Raw genomic sequence first — 17634 nt, forward strand, 5'->3', positions numbered from 1 at the left:
AGGATGTACCCCGTTTTATCACCCGCTTTCTCCCTACCTCTCTCCCCGACTCTCGGATTACCTACCCAACAGCCCAGTGAATTCTCAATAAAGTCAGCCCTGTAAATTCCCAGTAAAGTTACTTACTACTTATCCGTGGTCTCCCTCGTGTTTATTTCATGTATTTTTCATATACAACAATAATCAAGATACAGTACCAATCTATTTTTGCATCAAGGCCTTGAATTTGATGCGGGCAGCTACAGGAAGCCAGTGGAGGGAGATGAAGAGGGGTGTGACATGGGTTCTCTTGGGCTGGTTGAAGACAAGGCGCGCTGCAGGATTCTGAATCATCTGAAGGGGTTTGATGGAGCTGCTGGGAGGCCTGAAAGTAGTGAGTTGCAGTAGTCCAGTTTTGAGATAACAAGAGCCTGGACTAGTATCTGTGCAGCCTGTTCGGTGAGGTAGGGTGGGATTTTCTTGTAGTACAGGATGAACCTACAGGACCGTGCAGTTGTTCAGATGTGGTCTGTAAATTTCCACGCAGTAGGTCGTTATTTTCACTTAAAATATTTCAATGAATATCTTGGAATTTCAAGATATATTAATATCTGAGATATTATCTTATTATTTTGAGTTTTCACATTATTTTGATGTAACTGATAAGGCGAGTCGAAATAATAATAGAACACTTTGTTACGCTACCGCCGGCAGAGGGCGCTGCGGCGTCGAAGCGCAAAGACTGCTGCTGAGCGCGCGTGCACGAGACTCTTGTATATGGACACGCGCGGTTCGTTTGTTTTGATTCTCCCTGTGTGCGAGCATTGGTTGATTTACTCCAGGTGTCGGTGATTTAGTTTAATTCTGTTGATTATTTAAACCCCTTGTGTTGCTGTGCACTTCGCGCAGTATTAGATCTATATGTTTGAATGTAGTAGCGAATGCGTGTAGCATGCTAGCGGTCTTATTTCCATGTCCTGTTTTCGTGTAATGCCTAGACTCTAGTCCCATGTTTAATCTAGCTAGTCTAGTTCAGTATAGACCGCGTTCCCTGTGTTTTGTTTGCTTGGTTTATCAATAAAGACATTGCTCCTGCGCTTACTTCCTGTTAACCGTCTTGTGTCGTTACACACTTCAAAATAAATTCCACAATGAAGTGTTCAGAGCTTCAGTAAAAACAGACTTTCACAAAGAACATGAATCTTTTCATCAGCAATATTTCATTAATGAATTGGAATAAAACAATATCGGCTCTAACTGATCTGATTCACTCTTACAGAGCACTGAAGTGGGAAGATCTTTACAGGAGATTTATTACAAACAACCCATATAAATGGCAGTAATTTATCAGTAAATGTGTGTGTGATAGTGTGTATGTGTGTGTTAGTGAGAGGGTCAGAGAACGACAGCTTTCCTCTGTTCCAGTCCAGCTGCACTCTGATCCTCTGGAGCTTCTGTGTTACTGAGAGGAGAGTGTGTGACTGTGGTGTAGAACGTGTTCCATATTCACCATCAGAATACCACACACACCAGATTCCACTTCTGGAGAATATATTTCCCTTCCTCTGAGCAGATTCTGTCATCACACCCACTAACCACTGTGTACAGTCTCCTACTTCAACGTCCCAGCAGTGTTTCCCTGAGTTAAAGACCTCAGAGCCCAGGATACAGCCATGAACATCAAATCTCTCTGGATTATCAGGAAGCTTCTGTTCCTCATCACTGAATCTCACACTGGTCAGATCATCAGATACAATGAGTTTAGGATGAGCAGTGTTGGGGTCCAGAGTTACAGGTGCTGAAAACACACACACACACGATGGAGTTAAGCCAACTTAAACATTGCGTTAGCATGGAAGTAGATAACATTAGCCTAAACCAAAGAAATGATGACTGTAATTACAATATTAATGAATAAACATATATAACTGGGTGTATTTAAATTACAAATGTAAACAATCTTTATAAGAATTGTAAATCTAAAACTTTTGTAAGCCGCTGCAACGATCCATTTTTACATTCGCGCTTCAACCACTGAACAGTCTGACGCATCAGAAGCCTTTCAAAATAAAAGTTCCCTTACATTACATCAGTTCAAAAGGTGACCAAATATGTGTGTAATAATAATAATAATAATAATAATAATAATTCCAAAACAAATACAACATCACTATAAAAAACACTTTAGTGTTATTAACAAAGGCACAGAAACAGAAAGTTTACAGAAAGAAAGAGATTGTTACTGTATTGGACAGCATCCTGCATCTTCTCCCAGACTCTGAACTTCAGGTTGTCCAGATGTTTTGCCACATGGATCAGTGGTCCTGAAAGCTCCTCTGGATGCTGCAGTGTGCACTGAGCTCTGCAAAAACATTCAGGAGTCAGTGCTGCTGTGGGTTTGGAGTCAGAAACACAGAGAACGAGAGAGACAGGAAGCACATCACTCACCTTCTCACTGTGTCCTTGTAGTTCTGTAAAACAACAAAGCAAATATCAGTGGATCTGATTGACATTTTTACACCACTGAAATGTGACGTTTCTGATGATGGAAAGAAGTTTTACTTTCTCACAGTATAAATACTGACTAATTGATCCTCACTTGTAAGAACGAGACGTCTTCGGCTCTCATCTCCTCTTCTACGCCTCTGATTGTGTCTGAAAGAGATGATATGTCTCTGCTCAGCTTCTCAATCTTCTCCTTCATCATCTGACTCTTCTGCTCCTCTTCCTCTCTCAGTGCAGCTATCCTGGCTGCCTCTTCATCTCGTAGAACCTGGTGAAGCTTCTCAAACTCCTCCTTAATCTGCCGCTCTGTGTGTTGGGCCTGAATCTGCAGTGAAGAGGAAATCAAATGAAAGAGAACTGATTATGCAGTGATGCAAAATATCATTCTAATATCAAAGCCATCTTATTGATTCTAACCTTTATATGTTCTGCAGTCTGACTCCAGTTCAGTTTACAGTCTTTAAAGATCTTCAGTTTCTCCTGTAGGGGCTTCAGAGCAGTTTTCAGCTCCTCCTGAAACAAATCAACACACTGCATGGAGACTCTGTGTTTAGTAATAGCTGTATTCTCTCTTACAAGCACTCATTAGAGCTTTTCAAATGCACCAAGTACAGAAGAAACAATGAAAAGTGTAGACTTATAGGATGTGGGTTTATTGGTGTACACTGCTTTAGTCTAACATGGAAGATCTGCTCCTGTTTATACAGGAGACACTTCAGATGCTGAAAATCTGAAGATGATGGAATAGCAGACTCACATTTGTTATTATGTTACTAAATTTATCACAAGGCAATTATGATTTATTATTTAATTATTACACTGTGTTTATATTGAACCTGTAGATATTGATATGTAGAATAAACTCTTTTTTACATGTACCTTTTACAGGAACATTTTATTTACCTTACAGTCTGTTAATGCCTCATCAATGGGAGAGAATTTATGGTTGGTGTGTATTTTTGAAGTCTGACACACCACACACACCGGCTGTTGATCATCCAGACAGAAGAGTTTGAGTTTCTCACTGTGCAGACTGCAGACTGTTTCAGACGCTGATGAAGATCTCTGACTTCTCTCCTGTAAGAAAGTCTCACACAGGTTCTTTAAGGCCAGATTTCTGGGAGGTTCATTCATAGACGACTTCCTCCTACAAACAGGACATTCTCTGGATCCTTTGGTCTCCCAGAACTTCTGCAAACACACTTTACACACACTGTGACTGCAGCGCAGGAGAACAGGATCCGTGAAGATTTCACAGCACACAGGACAAGAGAAATCCTCCTCTGAAAACTTAGAAGCCATTTTATTTTGCTGCTGTTGTTGTTCTCTCCAGTCCGAATGTTCAGATCCACTTTCACTTTGATCAAAAGTAATCACACCCTGATTTCAGGTTTGTTTAAAGTTAATATATGACTTTGCAGGTCCAGTTAGTAATCACTTCCTTTCACAGAGCTGAAAACCAGACTCAGAATTCTCCATAAACCGAAAATAAAACTAAACTCACCAGAGCAGAACACTGCAAAAGGACTGCAGTCGTCTCAGACTCTGTACTTCCTTAATGGGAGGAGTTTTAGAGAGACAGGATATGACCTGTTCCACTCAATACAGACAGCAGAAACAGCAGATAAAGATCACTTCTGTTTAAATTCTGAATACGAGTTCATTAACAGCACTTGTCTTCTGGACTGAGAATAAAAAGTTTGGAGGGGGAGTGGGGTCTGCAGCTGGAGGGGGAGTGGGGTCTGCAACCATTGCACCGTTGCGAGGTGCCCTGTATATGCCAGTTAATTACTACTCTCTTAAATATTGGCACCCAAGCCCCTGTCCTAGCCAGCTCCATGTGTGATTAATCAGAGCTGTTATGTAGGCTCGGGAGGTAAAGCTAGACTTGATTCCTTTGACTTCCATGATCTCTTGGATCTTTCTTTTCTGATTAAGACAGCCAAATAAGTGACTGTATTTAAGTACTTGTAGCTTCTGTTTGTTAGGGTTTTTGCAGCAAAACCAGAAGAAGTGAGGTAGTTTCAGAAGGCACCGTGTGTGTGATGAGATGTCAGTGTTCTGATTTATCATTACATCTCTCTTAGGCTGCGTTCATGTAATCTTGAAAAGGAAAGCCATGCAATTCTGTCCAAAGTTCTCAGTTCTAAATCCTCCAGTCTGAGGGAACTGTATCTGAGGGGCAATAACCTGCCAGATTCAGGAGTGAAGCTGCTCTCTGAGGGACTGCAGAATCCACACTGTACCGTGGAGATACTGCGTTGAGTTCTTTCTCTGTCTCTCTCTCGCTCTCTCTCTGTGTCTGTCTTATACACACACAGCCACACACACACACACCTCATGACAGCTGAAAGAGCTGGATCTGTATGGCAATAAACATGGAGCCCCAGGAGTGAACCTGCTGAACGATCTACTGCGGGACTGAAACTGTAAACTGGACAGTTCAGAGTGAGTTACTGAATTTCTGTCACTTTATAGACATTTGTAACACAGAGATATTCTATTTTAGTGCAGGTGCAAATCAGCTTTCTTCTATCCCTTTAATCAATGCCACCAGAGACACCACCATAGGAATACCACTGAGCAGCTCTTCTTTGGGTTTGTGGATTGGATCATTTTCAGCCTCTCATTGACACTCACATAGCAGTAGTTCTGTACACTATATGGCCAAAAGTATGTGGCCACCTGACCGTGACACCCATATGTGCTTGTTGGACATCCTATTGCTTTATTTATTTATTGCTTCGCTGTATAGATTTACTTGAACGCTTTGTTTATGAGCATTTTTGATCACGGCGTAATCAATTTATAACATTTTTGACATGCGTTTTTCTAGATTTTCTTGTTGTTATTCTGTCTCTCGCTGTTCAAATAAATCTACCATTAAAATTATAGACTGATCATTTCTTTGTCAGTGGGAAAACGTACAAAATCAGCAGGGGATCAAATACTTTTTTCCCTCACTGTATGTTCTAACCACAGGTAGTGTGAGAGGCTAATTGTTAAATTATTTTTTTTCCAGCTTCAACCCTGTTCTTTCAGGTTTGTTTTCCCACACAATCACTTTACTATTGCTGAGGTGAATGCTATGTCTTATTGTCTCCATGTTATAGTGGCTATATTTTTCATTTTATTTACTTTTAAACATAATTCTGGTTCTGCTTCGGTGCTGTTGAGTCGGTGAGTCTTGGTGTGGGACAGGGGAGACCAGCTGCCTTCATTTGGTGGTGTGTTTCACAGCGTGCTCAGTGTGCAGACACAACACCTTCCTCATGCTGAAGGTAGTGTTTGATGGTTTTGGTGTGATTTGAGGTGGGTTTGGATGACCTCCCGAGCTGTAGCTGGCCTGCCTTGTCCCTGCCAAGCCTGGGCCTGGAGACGTGCTTAGTTTTATAATTATTATTGCGCTTCATGGGAGAGTGATTTTATATTTATTTGTTAAGTTTTAATGATGCTTAAGTGTTATAATAAAACATAATTTTTATATTCATACTCGTGTCTCACTCATGTTCTTTGCCCAGATTGGTAAAACTTGTGTGCCTTTTATTTGGGAGTATTTCCCTGGTTCTCCCCCAGGGTGGCGTAGTTGGATTTACTAAACTTAGATAAACGTTTCTTTCCACTTGGGAATGCCACATAAGTGAAGGGGAGTTTTTGGTATATTCATCGTCCACAACAGGAATACCGGGAATCCGACCAGTTTGGAAAAATAGATCATGACCAGTCTGATCAGCTTTAAGGACTGTGCTGAGTTTAGGGGAAGTAGCTTGAAAGCTCAAGGAGTTACAACGGTCATATTTTTAATGCAAGACCATGGGAATTTGGGCCATTTTGTGCTTCCATACCTGGAATTCTGTCACTTGAAGTCATTGCAACTCGAGTCAGAACCGGCTGAAGGTCTTTGCCAAGTTTGGTACATGTAGTTTGAATGCTCTGGGAGGAGTAGCAATGAATTTTTTGGGTCTCAGAAGAATAATAAGCGTATAAAGAAACACAGTTTTAAAAAAAACGTGCATGACCAATGTGGTAATTTAAATTGAAATAACTTTAGGCCTATATAAAGGTCATTCTCTATTGTCAAATACGAGGAGCATATAATTTTGAACATAAAGATGCATTACATTATGTAATGCATAACTCAAATGTGTTTAACTTTAGATGTAAGAGTTAATAGCGCTTAAGAGTTCAAAACATGTTTAAATGCTCTAAAATGTACATGGTTATGTCAAACAAATGTTATTACATCAATATAGTCTCCATTTACAACATCATGCAGCATACTTACATGTATGAGTGGTTAGAGTTCCTGCTATTGTTTGAGATTGTAGCAGATGTGAAGGAGGAGGGGAATGTGTGTGGGTGAGGATTTTGGACAAGAAACACTTCTGTATAGGATACACCTGTGTATCCTCACTTTTAGCTCCTCTGGAAGCTTCCTCGCCTCCTCGTGGCACAATCAGAGAATTTATGTCGTTCAAGATGGCTGACTTCGATCGGGTTCTGGGTCACGGGCTGGAGGACGAAGAGCGAGGAAGTATCCATTGGAGTATTGAGAAGCACCCCGAGTGTGCATCCGATGCATCCTCAATATCAAGAACACATCGTGTATCTCATTCTTGAGTATTGGTGTGCTTCTCAATACACAAATCGATGCTTCCTCGCTCCTCCGCCCTCAAGCCCGTGACGTGGAAATCAATCAAAGTCTGTCATCTTGAAGGACATATCAGTTCTCTTATTGCACCACAAGGAAGCTCCAGAGGAGCTAGGAGCGAGGATACACAGGTGTACAGGGTGTTATTTCAGACCCCATAGGGGTCACAATACTACATACCCCACTTACTTTACAAATGAGGCCACGAGAGAATCTCACACTCTCCTCTTTTGTTGATCACAGCATTGAAAACATTTTTTATGAGCAGATGGTGCAATTCTGATGGTTTCTGATTACACTCTAAAGACATGTTAAAATCTAGTAGCTAGTTACGTAGCTAGCTAGATCGCAATCTGGATTAAACTTGCTAATCATATCCTTTCTAATCACGGAAAGGACTGAAAAAGATGGAAGTGTTATATATATATATATATATATATATATATATATATATATATATATATATATATATATATATATAAATTAATATATTTATAATAATTCATTATGATTATCCACAACATCAGTTGCAACCATACTTATGTCCAAAATCCATGACCTTTCTCCGGATACCCTTTCATCACTACAACACAAACAAGTGTGATTTTATTATTTATTCAAAACCGTTGTTTGCCCTTCCTTGAATATCTGAAAATAGAATTCTTTTGTAGTGTACTACTAATAAGCATAAAATGTTCATAAACCGATAATAGATAGCAACAATCCTTCGAATCGCACTCAGCACAGTACTACACATTTCTTAGTTATCCACTCAGGACTTATGGGCTACATCATAATATAAATAGTAATCTGTTGAGGTCGACACATAATTCACTGCTACTGTAATTAAAAATTTCTGATACAAGCCATCCTTTGGCGTAATCCATATGACAATGCAGGCAGTGGAGTTTACAATAAAAGCAAATAAGTGGAACAGTTTTCTTGATGGAAGTCTTCAACTCATTACAGGCAGTTACTGTACACGAATATGACGTCCCTACATAGATAACAGCAGCGTAACCGTAGGTAATGCTGGAGGAAAATCATATCACAAAGAAAGGAGTGTTTTTAAAAAGAGGGATTTTATATACAAATAGACTGGAGTGCACAGTCACAACAGTGCGGCGCTAATCATGGAGTGGCGTAAAATGAATATTCATCTATTTAAAATTATTTTAATGTGCTCGTGTTTTGGAGTCTGAGTATTTAATGAATTACACAGGCAGACCCTTTGGCACCTGCAACCGGGGGCAATGTTTCAAGAATGGGAGGTCTTCATTTCATCTAGCCAAGTCTAGATATAGAGAAGGAAAAATATATATATATTATGAATAAAAAAAAAAGAGTGTACTGTTGACAAATTGCTTTAATTTGAGCTTTAGCCACATCCCACCACTGTTGTACAGAACTAAAAGCCACCTTCTCCGATTTAAAAACATTCCAGAAATAAATAAAAGATTGTCTAAAATTAGTATCCTCTAAAAGTGCAGTGTTAACATGCCAGTAAGCACTCTTTGGTTTTAAATTTTTTTTTTTTTTTTTTTTATACACTGCACCATGCTGTGATCAGAGAGGCCTACTGGAACAATAAAACATTTTGTAAAAAGTGTCAACTGATGTTTAAATCCAGAAAAGCGATCCAGACTTGCTAGGGAAAGGGTGTTATCTATGGAGTGGGCCCACGTGCACTGTCTCTGTATTTTATTTAAAGTTCTCCATATGTCGTTTAGTTCGTGAGCCTCCATCAGCTCCCACAGGCGCTCACTGGGCTCTGGTGCAGCAGCACCTCCGGGGCATTCAGCAGCGGGCTGAGCTGCAGCCGCAGGGGGAACGGCTCCAGCAGGCCCAGCTACATTCTGCCCCGGATACATACAACTGCAACTGTATACATACATACAACTGTATACAACAGCCATACAACTGGCTGCGCATGCGCCACAAAAGTGGGGTATCATGTGGATATGAATAATTAGTTAAGGCAATGGAGATTGGTCTGTTCTAAAAAGAAAAGTTGAATGCCACACCTAGGGATAATTTTACTGCTTAAGGGAGGTAAATAAAGACATGTTTATGTACAATTCGGACACTCTGCAGACTGTCACACTTTATTGATTTTCAATAAAGTTTATGTACTTTTTGACATCTACTAAACTCTGTCTCTTAAGTTTTTGTCTTAGGCTAAAAAGGTTGTTTTATTCACGACAGACGCCACACTCGCTCCTCTACCGCGAGAGAGAGAGAGAGAGAGAGAGAGAGAGAGAGACCGCAGTATCTCCAGGGTTCAGTGTGGATTCTGCAGTCCCTCAGAGAGCAGCATTATATACATTTTTATATTCGTATTCATGTCTTACTCTCATGTTCCTTGGCCCGATTGGTGATACTTATCTGTGTGCCTTTATTCGGGAGTATTTCCCTGGTTCTCCCCCAGGGTGGCGCAGTTGGATTTGCTGAATTTGGGATGGACGTTTTCCCTCCACTTGGAAGATTGCCACATATGTAAAGTTCTGTGCTGAGTGTAGTAGTGTTTCAGAATGTAGCTTTCAGATAAATGCTGATAAATACACACATTTAAGAGGAGTTGTGGATCTCCTCAGGATGTCATTTGACAGCAGTCATAGAACGGTCGCGTGCAGCAGCATGAAACGTCAGAGCCGGAACGTTTCACCAGCCAATCAGGTAACACTTTCCTTATTCATATTAATGAGCATTCCCCTGCCATCCTATGTTTCTGAAATTCACAAACAGTTTAGTCTAATCGGAACTCTGGTGATAGTGAATGTGAAGATCGGTCATGTGACTGGTCATGTGATGTGTTTTTACTTCACTGAGAATCAAGGGAATTTGAGTTTGTGTTTTTGAGGGTCGTAGATGATTTAATTCTTGGATGATCTCTGTGGAAATATGGATGAATAGCATGATACTTGAACAGAACTTGTGGTTAAATGACTCTAGAGAACAGTATTATTATAAAATTGTTGTTTTTAGCACCTTTAATGTCTGACTCTCTCCCCATCACTCTCTCTTCCACATCCGCCCCACATTCTCACTGTGAACAAAGTGATTTCATTTCATTCTGAATTGCATTTTAAATTGTGTATCAGCATCTAATGCAGGATTAACATACAGATCCATCTGATCTTTACAAAACCACAAACTGCTGGTGGAGGGAAACTTAGAGCTCAATTTGAAATCTCCTCCACTGCACAGTTTCACACATAACACACATCCAGCTAAACATTTCACCCAGGATTAACAGCATAGCGCTAACAATACAAATACAGTAAAGACACCAGTCTTTAAAGCCTCAGTTTATTTACAATGATTTAAATTCAGGAATAAAATGAATAGAGATAGAGATCTATGTTTAAACATATTTTTATGATTTTAAATTCATTCTGTAGTTTATTTGTTTCTGGAAGCCCTGAACTGAAAATTGTGGGGAAATGTACTATGGAGTTATTTGAACTTTATCACATTATTTTTATTTAATAATTCATTATTTCAACACAGTAGGTCGTTATTTTTACTTAAAATATTTCAATGAATATCTTGGAATTTCAAGATATATTAATATTCGAGATATTACCTTATTATTTTGAGTTTTCACATTATTTTGATGTAACTGATAAGGCGAGTCGAAATAATAACATAACACTTTGTTACGCTACCGCCGGCAGAGGGCGCTGCGGCGTCGAAGCGCAAAGACTGCTACTGAGCGCGCGTGCACGAGACTCTTGTATATGGGCACGCGCGGTTCGTTTGTTTTCATTCTCCCTGTGTGCAAGCGTTGGTTGATTTACTCCAGGTGTCGGTGATTTAGTTTAATTCTGTTGGTTATTTAAACCCCTTGTGTTGCTGTGCACTTCGCGCAGTATTAGAGCTATATGTTTGAATGTAGTAACGAATGAGTGTAGCATGCTAGCGGGCTTATTTCCATGTCCTGTTTTGGTGTAATGCCTAGACTCTAGTCCCATGTGTAATCTAGCTAGTCTAGTTCAGTATAGACCGCGTTCCCTGGGTTTTGTTTGATTGGTTTATTAATAAAGACATTGCTCCTGCGCTTACTTCCTGTTAACCGTCTTGTGTCGTTACACACTTCAAAATAAATTCCACAATGAAGTGTTCAGAGCTTCAGTAAAAACAGACTTTCACAAGGAACATGAATCTTTTCATCAGCAATATTTCATTAATGAATTGGAATAAAACAATATCAGCTCTAACTGATCTGATTCACTCTTACAGAGCACTGAAGTGGGAGGATCTTTACAGGAGATTTATTACAAGCAACAAATATAAATGGCAGTAATTTATCAGTAAAAGTGTGTGTGAAAGTGTGTATGTGTGTGTTAGTGAGAGGGTCAGAGAACGACAGCTTTCCTCTGTTCCAGTCCAGCTGCACTCTGATCCTCTGGAGCTTCTGTGTTACTGAGAGGAGAGTGGGTGACTGTGGTGTAGAACATGTTCTACATTTACCACCATAATACCTCACATACCAGATTCCACTTCTGGAGGATATATCTCCCTTCCTCTGAGCAGATTCTGTCATCACACCCACATACCACACTGTACAGTCTCCTACTTCAACGTCCCAGCAGTGTGTCCCTGAGTTAAACACCTCAGAGCCCAGGATACAGCAATAATCATCAAATCTCTCTGGATTATCAGGAAGCTTCTGTTCCTCATCACTGCGTCTCACACTGGTCAGATCATCAGATACAATGAGTTTAGGATGAGCAGTGTTGGGGTCCAGAGTTACAGGTGCTGAAAACACACACGATGGAGTTAAACTAACTTAAACATTGCGTTAGCATGGAAGTAGCTAACATTAGCCTAATCCAAGGAAATGATAACTGTAATTACAATATTAATGAATAAACATATATAACCGAGTGTATTTAAATTACAAATGTAAACAATCTTTATAAGAATTGTAAAACTAAAACTTTTGTAAACCGCTGCAACGATCCATTTTTACACTCGAGCTTCAACCACTGAACAGTCTGACGCATCAGAAGCCTTTCAAAATAAAAGTTCCCTTACATTACATCAGTTCAAAAGGTGACCAAATATGTGTGTAATAATAATAATAATAATAATAATAATAATAATTCCAAAACAAATACAACATCACTATAAAAAACACTTTAGTGTTATTAACAAAGGCACAGAAACAGAAAGTTTACAGAAAGAAAGAGATTCTTACTGTATTGGACAGCGTCCTGCATCTTCTCCCAGACTCTGAACTTCAGGTTGTCCAGATGTTTTGCCACATGGATCAGTGGTCCTGAAAGATCCTCTGGATGCTGCAGTGTGCACTGAGCTCTGAAAAGCATTCAGGAGTCAGTGCTGCTGTGGGTTTGGAGTCAGAAACACAGAGAACGAGAGAGACAGGAAGCACATCACTCACCTTCTCACTGTGGCCTTGTAGTTCTGTAAAACAACAAAGCAAATATCAGTGGATCTGACTGACATTTTTACACCACTGAAATGTGACGTTTCTGATGATGGAAAGAAGTTTTACTTTCTCACAGTATAAACACTGACTAAATGATCCTCACTTGTAAGAACGAGACGTCTTCAGCTCTCATCTCCTCTTCTACGCCTCTGATTGTGTCTGAAAGAGATGAGATGTCTCTGCTCAGCTTCTCAATCTTCTCCTTCATCATCTGACTCTTCTGCTCCTCTTCCTCTCTCAGTGCAGCTATCCTGGCTGCCTCTTCATCTCGTAGAACCTGGTGAAGCTTCTCAAACTCCTCCTTAATCTGCCGCTCTGTGTGTTGGGCCTGAATCTGCAGTGAAGAGGAAATCAAATGAAAGAGAACAGATTATGCAGTGATGCAAAATATCATTCTAATATCAAAGCCATCTTATTGATTCTAACCTTTATATGTTCTGCAGTCTGACTCCAGTTCAGTTTACAGTCTTTAAAGATCTTCAGTTTCTCCTGTAGGGGCTTCAGAGCAGTTTTCAGCTCCTCCTGAAACAAATCAACACACTGCATGGAGACTCTGTGTTTAGTAATAGCTGTATTCTCTCTTACAAGCACTCATTAGAGCTTTTCAAATGCACCAAGTACAGAAGAAACAATGAAAAGTGTAGACTTATAGGATGTGGGTTTATTGGTGTACACTGCTTTAGTCTAACATGGAAGATCTGCTCCTGTTTATACAGGAGACACTTCAGATGCTGAAAATCTGAAGATGATGGAATAGCAGCCTCACATTTGTTATGTTTCTTAATTTATCACAAGATAATTATAATTTATTATTGAATTATTACACTGTGTTTATATTGAACCTGTAGATATTGATATGTAGAATAAACTCTTTTTTACATGTACCTTTTACAGGAACATTTTATTTACCTTACAGTCTGTTGATGCCTCATCAATGGGAGAGAATTTATGGTTGGTGTGTATTTTTGAATCTCGACACACCAAACACACCGGCTGTTGATCATCCAGACAGAAGAGTTTGAGTTTCTCACTGTGCAGACTGCAGACTGTTTCAGACGCTGATGAAGATCTCTGACTTCTCTCCTGTAAGAAAGTCTCACACAGGTTCTTTAAGGCCAGACTGATGGGAGGTTCATTCATAGACGACTTCCTCCTACAAACAGGACATTCTCTGGATCCTTTGGTCTCCCAGAACTTCTGCAAACACACTTTACACACACTGTGACTGCAGCGCAGAACAACAGGATCCGTGAAGATTTCACAGCACACAGGACAAGAGAAATCTTCCTTTGAAAACTTAGAAGCCATTTTATTTTGCTGCTGTTGTTGTTCTCTCCAGTCCGAATGTTCAGATTCACTTTCACTTTGATCAAAAGTAATCACACCCTGATTTCAGGTTTGTATAAAGTTAATATACGACTTTGCATGTCCAGTTAGTAATCACTTCCTTTCACAGAGCTGAAAATGAGACTCAGAATTCTCCATAAACCGAGAATAAAACTAAACTCACCAGAGCAGAACACTGCAAAAGGACTGCAGTCGTCTCGGACTCTGTACTTCCTTAATGGGAGTAGTTTTAGAGAGACAGGATATGACCTGTTCCACTCATCACTGACAGCAGAAACAGCAGATAAAGATCACTTCTGTTTAAATACTGAATACGAGTTCATTAACAGCACTTGTCTTCTGGACTGAGAATGAAAAGTTTGGAGGGGGAGAGAGGTCTGCAGCTGGAGGGGGAGTGGGGTCTGCAGCTGGAGGGGGAGTGGGGTCTGCAGCTGGAGGGGGGAGTGAGGTCTGCAGCTGGAGGGGGAGTGGGGTCTGCAACCACTGCACCTTTGCGAGGTGCCCTGTATATGCCAGTTAATTACTACTCTCTTAAATATTGGCACCCAAGCCCCTGTCCTAGCCAGTTCCATGTGTGATTAATTACAGCTGTTATGTAGGCTCGGGAGGTAAAGCTAGACTTGATTCCTTTGACTTCCATGATCTCTTGGATCTTTCTTTTCTGATTAAGACAGCCAACTAAATGACTGTATTTAAGTACTTGTAGCTTCTGCTTGTTAGGGTTTTTGCAGCAAAACCAGAAGAAGTGAGGTAGTTTCAGAAGGCACTGTGTGTGTGATGAGATGTCAGTGTTCTGATTTATCATTACATCTCTCTTAGGCTGCGTTCATGTAATCTTGAAAAGGAAAGCCGTGCAATTCTGTCCAAAGTTCTCGGTTCTAAATCCTCCAGTCTGAGGGAACTGTATCTGAGGGGCAATAACCTGCCAGATTCAGGAGTGAAGCTGCTCTCTGAGGGACTGCAGAATCCACACTGTACTCTGGAGATACTGCGGTGAGTTCTTTCTCTGTCTCTCTCTCGCTCTCTTTCTGTGTCTGTCTTACATACACCCAGCCACACACACACACACCTCATGACAGCTGAAAGAGCTGGATCTGTATGGTAATAAACAAGGAGACCCAGGAGTGAACCTGCTGAATGATGTACTGCGAGACCAAAACTGTAAACTGGACAGTTCAGAGTGAGTTACTGAATTTCTGTCACTTTATAGACATTTGTAACACAGAGATATTCTATTTTAGTGCAGGTGCAAATCAGCTTTCTTCTATCCCTTTAATCATGCCACCAGAGACACCACCATAGGAACACCACTGAGCAGCTCTTCTTTGGGTTTGTGGATTGGATCATTTTCAGCCTCTCATTGACACTCACATAGCAGTAGTTCTGTACACTATATGGCCAAAAGTATGTGGCCACCTGACCGTGACACCCATATGTGCTTGTTGGACATCCTATTGCTTTATTTATTTATTGCTTCGCAGTATAGTTTTACTTGAACGCTTTGTTTATGAGCATTTTTCTGGGTTGGTTCGGTCGGTCTTTGCTTTGATCGTGTTGCTTAGCAGCACACTTGGGCTGTCTGGTCACGTGACTTGCCTCCTCTGTGTTGCACATCAGCTTTACTTTTGTTTCTGGTGTAATTATTTTGTTTTTCTCTCTTTGTGCTGTCTTTTCTTTTCCTGTTATTTCTCGTTGTTTTAGTGTCTGTTTGTTGTTGTTTTTATTGACTTTAGTTTTTGATGTATTTTTGGCCTGTGTTCTAACCACAGGTAGTGTGAGAGGCTAATTGTTAAATAATTTTTTTTCCAGCTTCAACCCTGTTCTATCAGGTTTGTTTTCCCACACAATCACTTTACTATTGCTGGGGTGATGTTATGTCTTATTGTCTCCATGTTATAGTGGCTATATTTTTCATTTTATTTACTTTTAAACATAATTCTGGTTCTGCTTCGGTGCTGTTTAACTGCCTCTATTGCATGTGGTGTCAGTGGGCCTGAGTGTTACACACACCACACCACGCCGTCTGTAATATTTCTGTATGTATGTGTAATATGTATAAAATATATCATTCTTTTTCTGTTTGTTTAGTGTTTGTGTAATTCTGGGTTAACGGGTGTTTTCTTTCTCTCCAGGAGCCGGTGAGTCTTGGTGTGGGACAGGGGAGACCAGCTGCCTTCATTCGGTGGTGTGTTTCACAGCGTGCTCAGTGTGCAGACAACACCTTCCTCATGCTGAAGGTAGTGTTTGATGGTTTTGGTGTGATTTGAGGTGGGTTTGGATGACCTCCCGAGCTGTAGCTGGCCTGCCTTGTCCCTGCCAAGCCTGGGCCTGGAGACGTGCTTAGTTTTATAATTATTATTGCGCTTCATGGGAGAGTGATTTTATATTTATTTGTTAAGTTTTAAGTGTTATAATAAAACATAATTTTTATATTCATACTCGTGTCTCACTCGTGTTCTTTGCCCAGATTGGTAAAACTTGTGTGCCTTTTATTTGGGAGTATTTCCCTGGTTCTCCCCCAGGGTGGCGTAGTTGGATTTACTAAACTTAGATAAACGTTTCTTTCCACTTGGGAATGCCACATAAGTGAAGGGGAGTTCTTGGTATATTCATTGTCCACAACAGGAATACCGAGAATCCGACCAGTTTGGAAAAATAGATCATGACCAGTCTGATCAGCTTTAAGGACTGTGCTGAGTTTAGGGGAAGTAGCTTGAAAGCTCAAGGAGTTACAACGGTCATATTTTTAATGCAAGTCCATGGGAATTTGGGCCATTTTGTGCTTCCATATCTGGAATTCTGTCATTCCGATCACTTGAAGTCATTGCAACTCGAGTCAGAACCGGCTGAAGGTCTTTGCCAAGTTTGGTTCATGTAGTTTGAATGCTCTGGGAGGAGTAGCAATGAATTTTTTGGGTCTCAGAAGAATAATAAGCGTATAAAGAAACACAGTTTTAAAAAAAACGTGCATGACCAATGCGGTAATTTAAATTGAAATAACTTTAGGCCTATATAAAGGTCATTCTCTATTGTCAAATACGAGGAGCATATAATTTTGAACATAAAGATGCATTACATTATGTAATGCATAACTCAAACGTGTTTAACTTTAGATGTAAGAGTTAATAGCGCTTAAGAGTTCAAAACATGCTTAAATGCTCTAAAATGTACATGGTTATGTCAAACAAATGTTATTACATCAATACAGTCTCCATTTACAATATCATGCAGCATACTTACATGTATGAGTGGTTAGAGTTCCTGCTATTGTTTGAGATTGTGGCAGATGTGAAGGAGGAGGGGAATGTGTGTGGGTGAGGATTTTGGACAAGAAACACTTCTGTATAGGATACACCTGTGTATCCTCACTTTTAGCGCCTCTGGAAGCTTCCTCGCCTCCTCGTGGCACAATCAGAGAATTTATGTCCTTCAAGATGGCTGACTTCGATTGAGTTCTGGGTCACGGGCTGGAGGACGAAAAGCGAGGAAGCATCCATTGGAAGCTTCGATGTCTATCATCTTGAAGGACATATCAGTTTTATTGCACCAAGAGGAAGCTTCCAGAGGAGCTAGGAGCGAGGATACACAGGTGTGCAGGGTGTTATTTCACAATACTACATACCCCACTTACTTTACAAATGAGGCCACGAGAGAATCTCACACTCTCCTCTTTTGTTGATCACAGCATTGAAAACAT

The 17634-nt window shown here is 40.3% G+C and overlaps 2 protein-coding genes and 1 long non-coding RNA gene across 3 annotated transcripts; 1 reads left to right on the forward strand and 2 right to left on the reverse strand.

The window, feature by feature from the left end:
* Positions 1-529: 529 nt before the first annotated feature.
* LOC108266211 (E3 ubiquitin-protein ligase TRIM35) lies at positions 530-5444 on the reverse strand. Its single transcript, XM_017469251.3, has 6 exons — positions 3388-5444; positions 2902-2997; positions 2579-2809; positions 2428-2450; positions 2223-2341; positions 530-1777 (listed from the first exon to the last, which is right to left on the reverse strand). Exons 1-6 carry the CDS (start codon positions 3784-3786, stop codon positions 1233-1235), a joined length of 1413 nt encoding a protein of 470 aa, XP_017324740.2. The 5' UTR covers positions 3787-5444; the 3' UTR covers positions 530-1232.
* Positions 5445-9637: 4193 nt separating this feature from the next.
* Positions 9638-16102, forward strand: LOC128632896 (uncharacterized). The gene is made up of 2 exons (XR_008396516.1): positions 9638-9811; positions 16070-16102. It is a non-coding gene; the product is annotated as an uncharacterized LOC128632896 (long non-coding RNA).
* Positions 10429-14160, reverse strand: LOC124628228 (E3 ubiquitin-protein ligase TRIM35). Its single transcript, XM_053680656.1, has 6 exons — positions 13500-14160; positions 13017-13112; positions 12694-12924; positions 12543-12565; positions 12339-12457; positions 10429-11896 (listed from the first exon to the last, which is right to left on the reverse strand). The coding sequence occupies exons 1-6, from the start codon at positions 13896-13898 to the stop codon at positions 11352-11354; spliced, it is 1413 nt and encodes a 470-aa protein (XP_053536631.1). The 5' UTR covers positions 13899-14160; the 3' UTR covers positions 10429-11351.
* Positions 16103-17634: the final 1532 nt, after the last annotated feature.

The sequence above is a fragment of the Ictalurus punctatus genome, chromosome 6 (assembly GCF_001660625.3).
Source record: "Ictalurus punctatus breed USDA103 chromosome 6, Coco_2.0, whole genome shotgun sequence".
Classification (NCBI taxonomy): domain Eukaryota; kingdom Metazoa; phylum Chordata; class Actinopteri; order Siluriformes; family Ictaluridae; genus Ictalurus; species Ictalurus punctatus.